The sequence below is a fragment of the Atta cephalotes genome (assembly GCF_000143395.1).
Source record: "Atta cephalotes unplaced genomic scaffold scaffold00065, whole genome shotgun sequence".
Taxonomy (NCBI): domain Eukaryota; kingdom Metazoa; phylum Arthropoda; class Insecta; order Hymenoptera; family Formicidae; genus Atta; species Atta cephalotes.
Genome location: NW_012130129.1, coordinates 727,558 through 746,431, shown reverse-complemented (window position 1 = coordinate 746,431; position 18,874 = coordinate 727,558). Strand labels below are relative to the sequence as shown.

The window sequence follows — 18,874 nt, the reverse complement described above, 5'->3', positions numbered from 1 at the left end:
GCACGAATATTTATTAAAATTTTATTAGTGTATATAAAAAATTTGATTTAATTCGTAATATTATTTCCTTAACTTACAAATAAGAACTATAAAATACAATTTTACAAAAATCAAGACAAACAAAAAAAATTAAATGAGTTTTAGATATTTTTTAATAAGAAAATAATGCTCATATTTTACACAAATACCCAAACGTAATAATAGAATAATTTATGAAATATTTTTGAAATACCTGTTTTTAATATTGAGTAATGCTTTGAAATATGACATTCTTAATTAATGAAAGACAAAAGAACAATATCATTCCAAGCAATAAGTCATGAACATTTAAATTTATCAAAATTTTTGCAAAATAATTATTAAAAGTCACTTTTTGATCAGTCACAATTTATTTTAACGTTATTTTAAAATTAGCACAACTTATTGTTCTTATTCTATTTTTAAAGTTACGTAAAAATATGAAAATATGAAAATATGATAAGCTCTGATAAAATCTGAATATATTATAATTATAAATTTATACCTGTAATGTGCGCGCGCAATTAAGGCCTCATAATCATATATTTTTAACAAATTGCTTTTATTTCTCTTACATAAAAATTTTTTAATTAATTTTATAATTTTAATTTAATTTTTAAAAAAATGTTTTGACCATATATATATATCAATTAAAAATGTCAACTAAAAAATTAGCTAAAACTAGACCACATATAATATCAGCGAAAACATTTTAACCATAAATACACTTTAAAACTGCAAAGTACAAGATAACAAGTTTGCTTATTTGAGATATTTTCTTTCTGACTAATAATCTGTATATATAAGAATTTTTATATTTAGCTACGAATTTTCATCAAGATTATACCAGAAACCATAAGCCCTCGATTTAGAGACGAAAGGTGTTCAGCACGAGCCACACCGTGCCGCGATCGTTTCTTTCGAGCAGCTGCCGCTATTTTTCGAAAATAAAGGTGGCCCTGCCGTCTGTCCGCGGATCCGCTACGTGTAAGGGTCTCTATCTTATTCCCTCAGCTTTTTTCCAATTTTAATTAACCATCTTGATTATTCGTCTCGACATAAGGAACGCGATTCATTAGTCGCGTCAATGGCGCAACTCTTACACACAGTTATATAAAATTACAAAGCGAGTACAATGTATTGAGATTATAATATAGTGACTTAACCGAGGGCCCGATCTCCTCCGCACGGTTAGTAGATTTTGCGTTAGCAGATGTACTTCCGGCAGCTGTAAAAGTGGTGTATCTCCTTTATAGGTGCACGCGCCCTCGACGCGCACCTATAAAGGCGAGACAATGAACACCGATTGGCCATTAGGTCCGCATCTGGCGGATTTCATGAGAGATCAATTTTCTATGCCGAGGTATCAATTCAACACCGATGATTCGATTGGACAAAATAATTTCAACGTTTATATAATTTTTTCGTAATGTCTTTTTACATAGTAAGAGATACAATTGTCATCTGTAAAATTTAACGCAGAGTTTAACGAGCAATCGTAAGTAATACTAGAGTAAATATCTGTCTCACCAGCAGATGTATGCGCAAAACAATGTGCAGCCGTTCATTATACGAATCTTTTTTTAATATCTTTCATCTTCTTGATACACGGCATGTTGCTACCATCTGCACGAACTTTTTTCCACTACTTTCTAAGACAATTTTTTGCACTAGCCTGACCGAACTCTCTGAGTTGTCGCAAATAAATTTTATCATACATATCTCATTAAATTGCGACGTTAGTTTCATTATGGCGTAATAAATTTGCTTCTTGTCGTTAAAAATTTTTTGTCTCTAGTTATCAAGATATAAATAATATACAAATATAAATAATTTATTGTCCTTACATAAAGATTTTTACATATCATCATATCGATGCGATCATATCATACGATATAATTTTTCCTTTCTTTTTTTCCATTAATTCTTACGCACAATATAACTAGAGCATTCGGTTATGCTGTCCTGAACATTTCTTTTTTTTCAAATACTGGGAGCACCTGGCTAAATAATGGTTTCCTTTCCTTTTTTAAATCTCTGTCTGCATGCAATTTGGATCTTTTTAGCACAAGTGAAATTTTATTCTCAAATTTCTTCGGAATAAAGGAGAACACAGTCCAATTCTCCCTTTTAAAATATTTCGTTAGCAGTGGGGTCTTATGTAATAGAAATATTAATGCTCTGAACTTTTCCACACTTTCTGAAAGCCTTTCTGAAAGCCTAGCGAAAAAACTTGAGCAAAAAAGTCCTAGATTACAGAAAATTAATACACGATCTTACAGATATTAAAAATATTAAAGTATATGTAAAGTTCAGTTAAGAATCTTCATATACTTATAAAAATGATGAAAATTAATTCAGATACGAACGACCTGTCGTGTAATAAAAGACCGGAAAATTATCATGTACCCTAAAGGTTAACAAATTCTAAGATTAGGAACTTTAGGTAGATTATAATTTTTCGCTTTACTATGAATCATTTGAAAAGTCCGAGTTTTCGGAGTCACAAAGAAGGCCTGCAAGTTACGCAACGCAGGATCTATCGCGCATCTGCATCTGCGTACGCTGATGATCGCTGCGCCGGTTCACGGACGGACTAATTCAGCCAATTTATTTGATTCCCTCGGCACTACCACAATGGCTCGCCAACATGGCCCCTATGGTGGCCGCGCTCGCCATGGTGGCTTGGTGTTTTTCGACTTCGACGCGGAATGCAGACATCTCGAATTAAATACGCATCAGTTAAGACGTGCCCGTCTGTTCATCCACGTCTATTATTCTCACAATTCGTCTTTGAGATTGATATTCCCAAAGCATCCCCATATATAGAAGATTAAGGCGACATTTAGTTTTTGTATTCCTAAGATCGCCCGTATCTTTGAGTCGAGCCACGAGGAAGATGAATTAATTCCGTTTGAAAGAGAGATTTGAGATGCCATTAAATTATAATATTTTTATTTATTTATTCTTCGTAACACGTTGTGATTACTTTTTATTTTACTTTTTCAATCGTATCTTTGAATTATTGCGACATAGAGTTAAAAGTAAGTTTTGATACATTTTTGAACTATCTTCGAGTTAATAAACAATAAAAAACGAAAACATTCAACATTGCTTCGTTATAATTTAAAATATAAAATATATGAAATAAATGAAATAAAATATTTTTTATAATTGTATGTTAATTTTATTATATTTTGATTTGAAATATAATTTAAAAATAAAACTTAGAGTTAAAAAATAACAAGAGAATACAATTAAAAACATTTAATTTATACTTATAAAAATATATATAATAAATATATACAAGTTATATTAACTTAAAAAAATTAGAAAATGTCAGTTTATGTTAGAGCTGATAACAGCAATTCTACATTACAAATATCGAATACGAATATCAAATTCATTTTATTACAAGCAATAATAAAGATAGAGAGAAATAAAAAATTTATTTGTTTGTTTACAATTACGAGTAACTGTCGTAAGGATCAGTATGGAATGGATATTTATACAATCGAGTGCAATATCTCTTCATTGAAATATGACTACTACAAATATCACGGTCTTTAATAATACCGCATATAAAACGGCTCGTAAACTCGCGTGAATCGATTGGAAGCAATCTCGTTCCCTTCTCCGTGCTGGACTTGAGGCGTCGTTGAACAAAATCCGCGACACGCGAATTGCAAGTGGTAAACCGGAAGCGAGCAACCGCGAGTCGTCTAGGCGCGTAACTATAAGGGTGTGCGAATGAAAGAGGTGGACCCACCACTACCATCAGACGTTGTTCCTCAACCCCCTCCCCCCAACCCCCTCCCATATGGTAGCCACATGTAGGTTCTGGGCACCACCAGAGGGGGAAAAGTCATCGCGGGGATCCAGCTGATGGTCGACGCGTTGGTCGGGCTTCCTCAGTTACTGTTGGACCGCACGTTGGTCTAGTCTACGCGTTGTGTTGGATGAATTCGGCTTCGATATCAATTTTCCAGAAGTTCAGGCCGCAACGCAGCACGGTGACCTTGACCCTTATTGGATCGCGAGGTCGCGCGAGAATCAGCGGAAACTGAAGGTGAGAAATGATCAGAGGCTCGAAAAAAGAGAGAGAATTGAAGGCATGCAAAGCGAATGTTTGATTCTCTGTTAATTAACTAACAGGACAATAATCAGATAACGGGTTTGATAATAAACGGATAATATATATATAATGGATCTCTTCTGCTTTGTCGATTGATTATTGTGATATTAAGTTCTCATGAAACGTGGAGTAATTTTGCTGCTCGCATATAAATTATTTGATTTTATGCAGATGAATGAAGGAAACAATTTTAGCAACTATTATCTTGTTAATTTTATGAATCATATTTCTTTATTAATAGCAACGATCGTAAATATTACCTCTCTGTATAATTATTTATGTAATTTGTTGTAAATGATTGTAATTAACCGCTATAAAACTAAGTGAGCTATTGATAATTAGAAGTTAAGTAAACATAAAAAAATATGTATACTCAGAAAGAATCATTTTGCTAAAAACTCTAAAATTTTATTTTATACAGACCTGTAAATAATTTTGCTGGACTATCAAAAGAGTTAAAAAACTGTAAGAGTTGAAAAACTGTAAAATGATGAGCAAAAAGTTTTTATATACCAGTTTTAGTTTCCAATAAAAATATTTTTAGATTTGTTCCAGCAAAATCTTTTCGTGTTCTTTTCGTGTAATAATGAAAATATTATTATAATATTGGCAATTGGCTGATGTTGGTTGTTGAACTCCAAATTAGTTAAAGTGGTATAGGGATGACGCAAAATCTGACGATGGGGATGGGCATCCTTAGTAACAGTGTAATGCCGTTCGAGTATTGATTTCAGACACGGGGTTTAGGGTAGCGTTACACGTGTCTACGATGCATTCAACAAACATTGGTCATGCTCGTTTCGCGTAAACCCTTTAGGATTTCCTTCCGCTCGATTGAAAGCCAATCTGATACAAATCAAGACAGATGCCGTTGCAAAGTAAAAGAATTTCATTAATCAAATTTAAGAAAAAAAATCACTTCGACATTTCTTGACGTTTCAGTTGGACAAATTGATAATTTCTGCCTTTAATTTGTCGGTAATAGCATATAATTTTTCAATGTCTTTATGTTGCATTTTACATGAGATGGATATTTATAGACGCGTGATAAAAAAAGAGTAATAAAAATCTCGCAATCTCTAGGAATTTCCTGGAATTAATAATAAAACGATGAGCGCAATAATTTCCCGCGCCATCGATCATGAAGAATTCCAATGATATCGAATCATTCGATCGCAACTTCGTAGATGATACCGGATGCAGAAGCTGTGTGTCAGACTTCCGAAGCTGCGGTCGACAATGGCAGCGACGTATACGAGAAGATTAAGGACCGGCCGGAAGAGGAAGTGGCGTCGGTGACCGCCTGGAACCGATACCAGCGATTAGTAGCCGCGATGGAGTCCCGGGGTGGTGAATTCAACCGGAAGTCCATGATCGAGGCGATCTTCCGTGGTAGTGATCTCGTCTACGTCACTCATTGATCGGCGGATCGATCAGGCGCGAGTGAGAATTTCTCGCGCGTTCCTGTACCAAAGTGTCAGCCAGTATCAAATCACTTTTGAGCAGTGGTGTAGAATTCACGAGTCGCAACGTCGTAATACTCTTTGAGTATGATGGATCTATATGATGAATCTGAATGAAACAAGGATTTAGCATAATTTTTCGAAAGAAATGAAAATGATACTTGCATTATTTTTTTATAGAATGAAATAATATAGGCTATTACTTTATAGATTCCCAGAGAATTAATTATCTTTACAAAAAAGTCATTAGAAGATAGTAATTATTACATTAGTTTATTACATTATTTTAAGATAAAAATTTGTTTCAATTATTTTAATCGACAGCAAATTCTTTTTTTAATTTTGTAAAGTTTGCCATGCAAAAATCTCAACTTTTATTTTTGCAATAAAATGCATTCTGTTTCATTTCAGTATAATTTTTTGTTTTTGAGATATAGAAATTTAAAAATAGTTCTCATATAACAGAAAAAAAAGCATCTTTGGAAAATAATTAATTATATGTAAAGTATGATTATATAGTACAATGTAATCATATTAAATAAAAAAACAATATGAAATTGAAACAAAAAATACAATAAGTATTTAATTAAGTTGCTAATCTTAAAAATAAAAAAAATTGTACTGAAATGTGAAACAAAATGCATTTTAAACTAAAAGTTGAAAAGTGCTTTTTGCGTGGCATTAACAAAGTTTAAAAAATAAATTAGCTGTCGGTTACAACGTCATAAAAACCTTTAAAATCATTCTCTTTTTGTGACTTCATTTGACGTCACTTTTCCTAAAATTATGACGTGATAGCTAAATTTTGAAAACGAATTTGTACTCAGCTTCTAAAAATTACGAAACGATTACGTTCGTTCAGTCAATGATCCTAAAATGTAAATTCATGGGCTGTTATGTGTTATCTAAGTAATTATTGTTAAAAAAATAATACTCATTAATATGTTAACAGTAAATAGTCAGTTGACACTCACTCCGTTTTCCCTCTGTAGATGAATGATGTTACATGCATATTCAAGTTTTGATGGATATTTTTTGATATATTGAAATTGCTATGTGACGTCGAGAGTAGGATGTAAGAGCGCAGTTTGACGCGGTTAACGTGGCTGTGTATTATAGTTCGACGTCGAGCACACACTATTTTTAGATCCGCATGAGGGGAGTTTAATGGTTCTGGGAGACGAATGCTTTCATAAGTTTATACGTGAAGCAAGTATCGTTACGTACGAGTATCCTTGAAGAACTCCAAACAGCTAGTCTCGAAATTAAAGAAGACACGCATATGTCCTCATTAACGTCGAAGTCCAAATTGTATTAACAAGCTAAGCATTACTCTAATATATATCACATTTTTAAGCGGAAATAAAATTGAATTGTGTAATAATAGCAGCAAATGTATATTGAGAGAAAAGTGTTTAATATTGTAATTACATAGAAAGAACATTTGTTAAAATATTTAAAAATTTAACTGATATAATCTGATAATAATTTTGTTAAACTATCAAAATAATTATTTATAGAATGCTTAAGCGTTGATGGCAATGCTGCAAAAATTTTTGCGACTGTTCTACATAATTATTTTGATAGTACAAACAAAATTATTTTTAAATTTAACTAAAATTTTTAGCTCAGCGAAACCTTCTTTCTATCCATATATATATATATAATTACATGATACAGTAATTATGATGACAGGAACTTCATTCTTATAATTATTATTGTTATAATGTTAGTAAAAATAATTATATTATTAGTTCTCTACCTCAAAAAATTTATAGAGACGACACAAAAAATGCCTGTAAACTACAGTTAAATTATAGTATCATTTTTTTTCTCTCAGTGTACATGCAGTGTACTGTGAGAAGCAAAGAAATTAAATGCTTTTGAGATAAAATTTTACAAATTAATTTGTTATTAATTTGTTAATTGTTAACATTGATATAGAATATTCACTATATATTTGATGAAAATACAGCCATCTTTAATTTTTGAAGAAAAAGATTCTGCCGATATTTGTTAGCAATTATACGTAATAGTTAGCGAATGTGGATTAATGTAAAAATAAGCGCACTGCGTTTCTACGCTGACTAATGCAATCGTAGATAAAAATACAATTAACGATGCCAAACTGTGTATTACTAGTCAACAATGTGTGCATAAATCGTGGAAGAATAGGATAGATCATTTAATTAAGCAATTACGACAACGGCGATGATTCGCTCGCTATCACGCGATAGACGATGGAAGGCGTATCTCTAATCAGTCGCATGAGCTCATGCGACATTGGCTATGCTCAATCTTGCCAGCGATGAGCTATATTCACTCTATGTATTATATATAGAGAAAGATTATGCGCGAGAGGCTGAAGCAAATAATAATTATAATTATGATTGTCACCAATTCCGAAAGATTACGATTGTAATTGAATGATTGAGAGATAGCGTTTTAAAAACGAACTGTAAGGGAATCAGTTCAATAAAATGAATTATATTTATTTGAAACTTCAGTGTTGCGTATTATCGATCACCGTGATAAGTATTGTGTTTGATGAATTCAGAGACATTAGAAAAGATTTAATATCTCTAAAGATTTAATATCTTTATAATATTATATTATATAAAGATGAAAAAAATATTTTAGTGCAAAAAATAAAGAAAACTTGAGACAGAGGTTTTAAGTTCATTATCTTTAGTCTTGCTATGAAATAATGCTATGATATGCAAAGGTAATAAATTAAAATTCGATCTCCTTACACAAAAACCCAGAGGTAAAATATATTTACGATTAATTTATACAATTTGCTTGTCATTTCCACGACAATTAAATATTATAGGATTAAGTCGTGACACGCGACTAATAATTGTATACATGTACATAACTATTATATTAAATATTGTAGTACAAATATACAAAATATTTACAAGTAACCTTTATATATAATCAACTCCCCGTCTCCTAGATAAATTCACTACATATTGTCAAGTATTTTACAGCATTTTTACAAAAATAGGCACAATACTGTGTGAGCGTCTACAATAATTGCGTCTACAATAATTACATATCTGTAACATATTAATCGCAGCTTACAATTAATAATAAGTCCGAAAAAATGAGATATAATTAAAAAACTAATTATTTGATAAAAAAATACAATTTTCGCGTTACAGAAACAAAAGAACGATTTTTCGTGTCTTAAAAATATGCACAATGTGCGCTAGTTCTAGATATTTCTCGACTAAAAATTTTTTACATCTTTCGTCAGCAACCTGAATCTTTGAGTTTCAATGTAGGTTTTTATATTGTTCCAATATAAAAATCTGAAAAATCTTTGACTGTGAAAATTTTAATGAGTTTTTACTTTATCATAATAAGGTATTTTATCATAAGTATTTTATATTGTATTTTTTTTACTCATTTCTTACAGAATTTAAATTTTTAATTCGAAATTCATAAAATTCAAAAATTCGATTGTGCCTTCAAAGTCCAACTTGATTGATGGAGGGATTTATCAATCATTTTCTCTGTTAAAATTGTTATCACCTTAATGCTCTAATTTATGTACTTTTTCTCAATTCCATTATTAACACAATCCTTCAAAAAAATGAAAAAATTTACAATAATATTTTTTATACATACATTTGCGCCAAGAAGAATAATATTTCTCGGCTGTACAAAGTCAGTGAGCCTAATAGTATATTGGAATAAGCCATCGAACCAATAAGAAGTGGGAGTGTTTCTTAAACAATGACATTCTGAGCCAAAGATTGTACAGTTTTCTTTGTCAGGAATTTATCGATTAACTAAAACTGTTTTATCACACTAAAAAAATTCACTTGAATATTAATTAATTTAGTTCATTTTTATTCTTTTCAAAGAAGAATGTACGTATTTAAGTCAAACATATTAGATTTTACTTAAATACATACATGTTCTAATGAAAGAAATAAAGACGGATTAAATTAATGCAGTCAAACGAACAATTTTTTTTTCAGTGCATAAGAAAGACAAGTTTTGTATGCCATCTTTTTCTCTATTCGTTACGGTTTTCTATAGTTTAATTAGTACAGAGGAAGGCTCGCTCCAGTATAGATTACAAATCTCACAAAGTAAATCATTTACATCTGTTGACATGCCGCTGCTAACATCACAAGGACAAATGATGCAGTCTTTATATAATGTTGTGGCAATTTCATATAAACTCGGTGACGAAAATCTTTTTGAAGTCCGGTACCGAGCCGCCAATATCGTGTTTGCATATGTCGCCATTGTCGAGGTAACTCACGTCGGAGTTCTTTAGGATAGTTTTCAGATTCTCCATCGAGAGATTCGGCATCTTTTTATTAACAGTCAGTTTATCTAGGTCGTTCATCGAATAACCGGGCACGATTCTTTTAGTTTTTAGATGATAGGACTGTATGCTAGGCTTCGTGTCGGACAGCTTCGTATTACTGCCGCACTTCTTGTCCTCTCGATCCTCGGTACCGTTCTCTATGATACGCGGCGTGAAAGATCGCATGCTGACCTTTACCTCGCTGGTTCGCTTCGAGGGCAGCAACTCCACCTGTAAAACAGAACGTTCTCACGATATGGGATTACGTAAGCGTGTGCGCCTTTAACGCCGTGAAAAGGCCGACGAATCACTCTGTCAGCGGCGAATATTTTTCTATTAGGACGATGCATTTTCTCGTGAAAGTACCTCTGGTATCCTCTTGCGTTTAACATTAAACTCGAGAAAACCGGTCATTCTAACCACTATCGGTAAATATTGAATTTATTGATTATTATCCTGATGAAAAAATAATATTTTTAAGAATTTGTAGTATTTTAAATTCTTAATAAAACATTACATTTTTAATAAAACAAAGATTTTTGAAAAATATCTTAATTTTTTTAATATTTATAATTTTTTCTTTAGTATTTTCTTATAAAAGGGATGAAAAATCTTAAAAATTAAAGAATATTTCAGAATTCATATATATAGAATTCTAAAAAAATTCTTTGAAAAAAATATTTCAGAGCAGATTTAAGAGCCTCTTCTGTAAGAGTTAGAGTCATTAGAAGTTATAGAAAATAGGCCCTTTAGATTTTTTAAAATTTAGATTTATTTTTTAAAGATATTCCGTTTTATATAAAAAAATTTAAGAAATTTTTTAAAACGTTATAAAATTATTACAGAAATTCTGAAAAAGTTTAAAGTTATTTATATAGAAGTTCTGAAAAATTGTATAAAGAATTCTAAAAAAAATTTTATTCTCACCGCGAAATTAAGACAGTAATATAAAATGTAAACAAATTATATTTAATTACGAATAAAAATGAGACATTTGATATGATAATATTGAACTTAATTAATTTAATATTTGCTTCAGGATAAATTTCAAAATATTTGTTAAAAATTTACTGAAAGACGGCAAGATTTAATTGTATACAATTACCTTGGTTCCCTTACGTTGAAAATATTCAAAGTCATCATTGGCGACCGTGGTAACGGAACAACAGCTTCTGCTTCTGCTCCTGCAAGAGCTCATTGTGTCGAAGTCGCCGTTCTCCAGATCGCAGCTCTCATCATCAGAGCTATCATATCCTTCGCAATGACTATCTCGTCTATGGAGATTTAAATGAAGATTTTCTTTCAAAAGATCGTCTTTTTTTAAATTATAAGTTCTCGAGTCGAGCACAGGTCGATGATATCTATATATCAAAGAAAAAGGATATTATTTTACATTAGCTTTACAAGAATTTATGAAAAATATACTTAAATATTATGATAGAGATATATTATAAATTGAAATATTAAATAATGTTTATAAAAGTTATAAAACTTATAAACGTTAATAATACTTAATATATATATATATATTCTAACATATTACACATTAATAAATGCATCTAAAAATGTATCGCAATTTAATGAATTTTACAAGTCGTGAAAAAAAAAAGTTGAGACGATTGTAGGTCATCCTTCATGTATGATGTACGTCAAAATATGCATTTTGAATAATTTATGGGAAACTTCACGTCTCACACTTTCCAGTTATACATTTGCCACGTATCGCGACGGCGGCTTAATGGCACAGGTAAAAGTGAAGGTACGCTAAAAGATACGCGAGAGCAATCGGCGAATCGACAAGTAAGTGGCACCTGGCATGGTCGAAGCTTTGATTCCTGCGTAGAATGTTTCTAGAATAATGCTGCTCTTGAAGATTGTTTTCCAGCCCGAGAATTAGCTTCTCCAGACCGAGGACGCTCCGAACGTGTCGCCTGGATGGTTCTTCGCGAATCTCGTCTAGATTCTTGATTTTTCGATTATTCGCAGAATCCTCCAGTTGTACCAGGTTCTCCATGTTCTGCCCGAAGACATCAGTGCTGCCGATCTTCCTGCGATTACCAGCCAGCTCGTGCAAGTTCTCGTTTGGTCTCGGTCGTCTGTTGTATCCCGACGGTGGTGGTTCCACTGGATTCTTCTTCGGCGATTCGGGAATTTTATCCTGACGTGGTTCGAAGGTCGAACTCGTGAAGGACGATAGTTCTGCTGGGAGAGATGCATAGCTGCCGTCTTCATTCATAGGTTGCGTTTTAGGATAATGTTGCTGAATTCCCATAGTAATCGTGCCAGTTTTTGCTGCAAAACGTAAGAACAATTATCACAATAATTCAAATAATTATACCAGAAAATCTAACAGTTATGAATTAACAATTCTAAATTAATTGTAAATATATTTTATTTTCGCTATATGAAAAAAAAATGATTTTGAAGTACCTAAAAATTTAACTAGATACAAAAATAATTTAGATTATTATAACAAAATTATAATTAACATAGAAAGCATGATGAGCAATATTGTACAAAATTTGACATTCTAATAATCAATTGCAGTCCTAATTATTTTGATGACGTAATGAAATTATTTTCAGATTTGTATCTAACATTTTAGCTACAATACTTCAGTAAAACTTATATAAGAACGTGAACATAAGACTGATTATTACAATAAGTAATTATAAACATTCATATTAGAAAATTTAATAATTTATTTTTTAATTATAACTTAGATTATTTATCATTTCGCTTAGAGCACTTAACAATTGTGATTTTTAAATTATCATCAAATCGATTTAAATTTGACTGGACGAATGAAATGTAATAGAAAAGAGACAATCGCGATTTGTGAAAGCCTCTTTCGGGAATATCAAAACATTCGGTTTTTCACGTTACAGTGATCTGTAATATTTGATATATCTGATAGATATGATAGAACAGAGACGAGCGCGAGAGATGGTTTCGTCTCGGACTTTCTAACGTAGTCGTGCCGAGTGTTCGATGGGTGCATTAACAAAGCCGCACGAAACGTCGCAATTAATAATATAGGCCGGGAGAGAGAACTATCAAGCGCTCGAAATATTTTCGCATCGTTAAATCTCACTGACATCCGTTCTCGCTCACTCACCTCTGTTCTGATGGCTGTGCAACCGTCCGTAGAGACTTCCGTTAGTCAGAGGGAATTTTAGCCCGTGATTGAGGTTCAACTGCAGCTTGTACTCGGTATCTTGTTCGAAATGTCGAAATTTACCATCTATACCGCCTGAAAGAGAAATCCCAGAGAAATTTCATTACACAGACAAATTTCGCTTTAAGTGCTATGACGTAAGAATGTTTTTTCTTTGATTGAAATAAATGCAACATTTTATTTAAGATGGTATTTATTCTTGAGAAAATAAAGGTTAAATTTTTTACTTCTATGAAACTTTAATTCAGAAACAGCAATACCGAGATTCGTTTGACGATATATTTAGATTTTACTTTTGACATCTCACATTAATTAGATTTGAATAGTGATTATGTAATCTTTCTCTTAAGGCGGAAACATGAAAAGTTTTTCCATTAATCTCAATAATCTGATAAAAAATTCGCTTTTCACGTTTTCGTCGTAGAGGAAGAGTTATATGATCGTTATATCTAGAATGAAAATGTGTAGAATGCAAAAACTTTAGCAATTTAATAAAAAACTCCCATAATGGCTGTAAATCGTGGGAATACCGTGAAACTCTGTAAATAGTTACGTATGTTGCAAAAAATGAAAATACGACGAATTACTCAAACGCGTGTCGTTAACGAAAAATTGATGGTTGTCGCGCGGAATATCACTGTTGTGCGGACAAATATTACGATTATTACATGGAGTCTTAACTTTCCCACGCACAACGGACAGGTCAGTTTTTGCTTAACTGAAAGAATGGAAATCACGTAGTGATCTCTATTATGAAACACAAAGAATTTCTCTATTTAGAAAAAACGCACCGTGCGACAGTCTCCTTGCATGATCCTGCTTTGTGTACACCTTGGCCACGTATCGGCAAAACATCTTATCGAAGAGAGCCAGAAAAACCGGAAGCAGAGTATCCTTCACCAGTGGCAACCATGTTGCCAGATTTTGCGGTGTGCAGAAATTCTTTAAAAGGCTCGGCCTAATCGAGATGATCTAGGAAATCATATTTAATTAATTTAACATATATCATGTTTCGAAATAATATTATACAATTTATATAAGTACTTTCATAAATTTTGCAACAGGATATGATCGTATCTGTAATATACATATATACATATAATATAATGTAATCGACACACAACGTGATTACTGTTATAATAAGTATGTAATAAATTAATCGATTACTTGGAGTATTTTTGTAATAACACTTATGAGCGCGATAATCATTAATCGAAATGTGATCATTACTGTTGAATGTATAGAAAACGGTATTTCTGCAATCTGTTGCGCCTAATGCAATGTAATGCAATCTAGGTATTCTAGACCACGGTGGGTTTTTTTTCGCGCTAATAAATTTCACCAGAAATCGTGTCAAGAAGATTCTATATTCAGAAATTGGGTCCAGCTTTCGCCGTGAGGAATCTACCATATACGTTCATCGTTCAGATTGGGTCAATTACACGCAGCTAATTGTTCAACATGCGTCTGGATATCGTGCACGCGATATCTAACGTCATAAGAGAAAAAGGATCGTACCTCGCAGATTATAGGAAGACATACGTTGGAAATATGCGAGCGGGCCTTTTACAGAGGTACTGCGAAAAAAAAAACTTTCGTTTTTAACCACGGATTCGCGCAAGAATTCGCGGTGAAAACTCCGCGGTCGCGCTTTCAAAAGTACGCACATCATACACGATGCAATGCGATATGATGTAGTGCGAGCATGTACGCAATTTTACGTGCACTGAACACGCATGTTGTATCTATGTGAATCGTACTATTTCGTTGATTATTATAATGTCATTTAAAGATAAGCGAGCGATGGTAGATAATCTTGTTTGCTAAATTCTTATGCAAACAACATGAGATAAATGAGATTCTTTGTCGTAAAATTGAAATCTTCTATAGTTTTACAATGTAACCATAGATTTTACTTTAATAGAAATTTTAAGAAATTGATTAAGCTCTCATATGTTTATTCAAACAGAAAATTAACCTTAATTACGGATTAATTTAATTTTGTTTGATGCCAATAAATTAAAAAAATATTTTATTTGTTACATAAACCTTATGTAACTGTAAAGGAGGATGTAAAAAAGGAATCGATTTCTGTTTAAAAAGATTGTAAAAGGAACAGTGTTTTTTTTATAGATTTTTGATTTGATTATGATAAAATTATTAAAAAGCATTTGGAGAAATTCACTTCAAAAATTAAGTAACTGAATAAATACATCAAACATGATGTATTTATTCAAATTTCAACATTTTTATTTTTCGTATTCCTCAAACGCCACGAACTTTTTGATAACTTTATCGTATCCAGAAGGTATTATAAAAAAACACTATTTCTTTTATTTATACCTTTTTGGACAAAAATCGGCTTTTTTTTAATATCCTTTTTATATAAGTACGCATTTTCGGAATATAGATATATATGATTCTGTGCGAAAATAAAATGTATCTTTTTACTTTTGAATGAGGTGTTTCTTTTTCAAGATAATTCATTCGTGTAAATAATTTTATTTGTCTTCACTTATTACTGCTACTTTATGTTAACTAAATTTTTAATCGCAATAAGATAATCAAATTACCGTTAATTAACAAATAACAAGGCCTTCCTTTCAGTTCCTTTGATACATTTTTGCCTCCCACTGTATATAGTGTATATTTTATCACGAACGGTATAACGTGCGGTAGTACCGCTGTTGGTTACGTGAGTAACGGCCGGTCTAGTCCGAAGTATGAAATCGAAACTAGTTGTACCTTAATTAGAGAATAGAGCGGCACTATATACGCACGTGTATAAGTGTGTGTAAAGTACACGCGCAATTCTCATTCCCGTCTCTTTCTCTCGAATGTGTATCGCTCCGGTTGGTGAGATGATTGCCACAATAAATTTTCTGTTATATTGCACTTCTTTTAATTAATTCCTTTAGCGTAATATGTGTAAAAATATTTTTTGCAAAAATATATCTTGTTCTTACGTTATAAAATGGCATTTTAATATATTATGAATACGTGGAAGTGATAGTGAAAAAAAAAAAAAAAATTAAATTAAATTTCTTATTCCGTATAATTTTGCAGTGTAAAGTTGATACAAGATTATATCGGCATTTTTCATTAATTTTTTTTATAAAATATTCCATTTCATTATTTTTGTTTACATTTTGTTGATGTTAATATTTTGAACTAATATTCCGTTTAATCGCATATTTATATGTCTATTATCTCGAGTATATTGTTTCGATTGACACAATAAACGGAGCGCAGCCTTTTTTTTTCTCCCATATGTATTCTCGTACATCTTAAAAGAACTACATAATGTTTTGCAACTTGTTCTCCGTTTAATCGATCTGTGAGTTTCTTTAGTGCTGACTTTAATCGTAGTAACGCGCTGATCTCATACATTGACGTTTTACTTTAATTGCAATTGGTAAAGAATAACGCCCACAAACATGCTCATTGCGCTTGTTAAAAGTACGTTCGGATCGATCAAAGCTCTGATAACAATTACTTAATATGCGAGAAACCGATTGAAATCGATCCGAAGTTTCTCAAGAACGGTGAATTTTGAGGTAAATGTAAATTAATACAAAACGAAAAAGTAAAGGTCTTATTTGATCAAAGCAGATGTTGTAATGATACAATAATAAGCAACCTGTTACTTTCGAATTAAACAGATTTGATTCGATTCAATTCCATGTAAAAATTTCAAATTCGATTCATTTTCGAACAAGTTTATTCGGTTTGATTCGATTCTTATCTTAGAAATTCTTCGCACACCTTTATATTCTAATTATAACAACATAAATATATTCTAATTATATTTTCTGCCGAGAACAGCTACTGCAGAAAACGATTGTAACTGAAATCGAATAAAGAACAAGAAAAAAGTTTTATCGCTCCTATATGTACATTTAAAATTCATACTAAGTTTTTTAATTGCAAGATTGGTAAAAATCACGTTTTGTTTTAAAGATAAAACATCTAAAAAATAATACCTGTCACAAATCACAATTCTCTTTGAAATATTTATATTAAACATAAAAATCTAAGAGAAACATATTTTTTTATATCAACTCAATTTCTAATTTAAGGAGTGGAACAATTCTTTAAAATTAATGGAGATAGAGGTGTTTTTAAAATATTAAATTTATATATACAGTTATGAAGTTAGAAAATTCTGATTTGTCCATTTTCAATTAAAATTCCGATAAATGCAATCAGATTCTTTTTTCAGTGTACTTTTGAGTGAACATTTTATGCGAAATTTTCAAATTTTGTGTGCTAATTATTTATTGATTTTGAAAAACAGTTCTAAACTGAAATCAGAATACATAAGATCATAAATCAAATTGACATTTTAATATTTATATCAATAATATTAATATTAAAGGGCATTTAAAATTATTATAAAGAATTTGCAAAAAAAAGATCTGTTTTGATCGAACAAGATCGTCATTTCTTTCGTTTATTTGTGTTATTCATATATTGATCAATTTTCTATTTATTATTAAATGTGGATTATTTGCACATTAAAATAACTGTACATGACAAAAAATCATGATAGAAACTCGTTGATTTCGCCGATTTGGAATATATATATTTTTGCTCGAGCCTGTAATTAAACTTTATATCGGTGATTTAGTTTAGTAGTTAGACAAAAACACGAGTGTAACGGCCGTCACGCTGTTTGCACGTATGTAAGCAGAGAACGGTGTTTATTTCGACGAACGGTGAATCGACCATTATTTTTCAACGAACTAATACACGCGAATCTCGAGTATAGGTTTACGTATATCGAGCAGCGAATCGTCTCATTTCGTAACTGCCTGGACACCGGGCATCAGTTTATAAAAACGGTGATCATAAAAAATATCACTCGTTAATATGAGATGATAGCGACAAGAGAATTCATTGAGAGTTTCACTTCGCGTTTTATATATATTGTGACATTTAAAATAATATATAAGAATTATTTTTTAACGATTCATTCTGCGATTTTCTACGGCGAGATCGCGTACGCCTACTTGATGTTAGCCTAATTGACCGCGCGTTGTTCCTATACGATGTAAATAGTATGCGTCACGCATGTAACAGCCGCGATCATTAATATTAATGAGGAAGGTCATGGGAGTTTCTCCGCGGGACGACTTTTGCGGAACGTCGACGCCGCCGCGTGAATTCTTAATTTGATTCACCGATTAAGGTCGCTGTCCGAATTAAGATCGCGCTTTCGAATTTCGCTTTATACCGAGCCCGATCCTTTTTCCATCTAGATCCCCTTTGTTTCTCCCGACCACTTTCTCGAGGAGCGACATTTACTACTAAAAAGTCCCTCTTCCGGATGGCACACGCAAATGAAGTTTGTGTCCGGCTTGGATTCGCATGAAAATCCTCTCGGCTGTGTGATGTAATTGTATAGATGTAATTGGTGTGACGGCGATCAGACAATTCAACCAACCACCGTATCGGATCTGTTGTGAGATACGATGAAATTTTCAAGGACGTGACTAATTATAACAATACGTCTCACAACAAACAAAAAAATTAGTAATTTTGCTGGGGAGATATATTGTTACATTGTATATAGACGTAATAGATATAGATTGCACATTCCCTGATCTTAGCACCTATGAATCGTTAGAAAGAAATGAATCAGCATTTCTCTTCAATTCTATCATCATCTCTCTTCTATTCAATATTTTAGAGAGAGAGACAGAGAGAGAGAGAGAGAGAGAGAGAGAGAGAGAGAGAGAGAGAGAGAG

General features: G+C 32.0%; 2 protein-coding genes across 2 annotated transcripts in view; one reads left to right on the top strand and one right to left on the bottom strand.

Moving 5' to 3' along the window:
- The first annotated feature begins 5,340 nt into the window (after window positions 1-5,340).
- LOC105623838 lies at window positions 5,341-5,574 on the top strand. The gene has a single exon (XM_012205212.1). The coding sequence runs from the start codon at window positions 5,341-5,343 to the stop codon at window positions 5,572-5,574; it is 234 nt and encodes a 77-aa protein (XP_012060602.1).
- A 4,231-nt stretch (window positions 5,575-9,805) lies between these two features.
- The window catches only part of LOC105623837, a 17,015-nt gene continuing 7,946 nt past the window's right edge, over window positions 9,806-18,874 (bottom strand). Inside the window, exons 4-8 of the mRNA XM_012205211.1 lie at window positions 13,916-14,096; window positions 13,065-13,199; window positions 11,758-12,238; window positions 11,052-11,307; window positions 9,806-10,177 (exon numbers count right to left, since the gene is read on the bottom strand). Coding sequence (XP_012060601.1) covers window positions 9,806-10,177; window positions 11,052-11,307; window positions 11,758-12,238; window positions 13,065-13,199; window positions 13,916-14,096 — 1,425 coding nt within the window. The remainder of the gene's footprint in view (window positions 10,178-11,051; window positions 11,308-11,757; window positions 12,239-13,064; window positions 13,200-13,915; window positions 14,097-18,874) is intronic.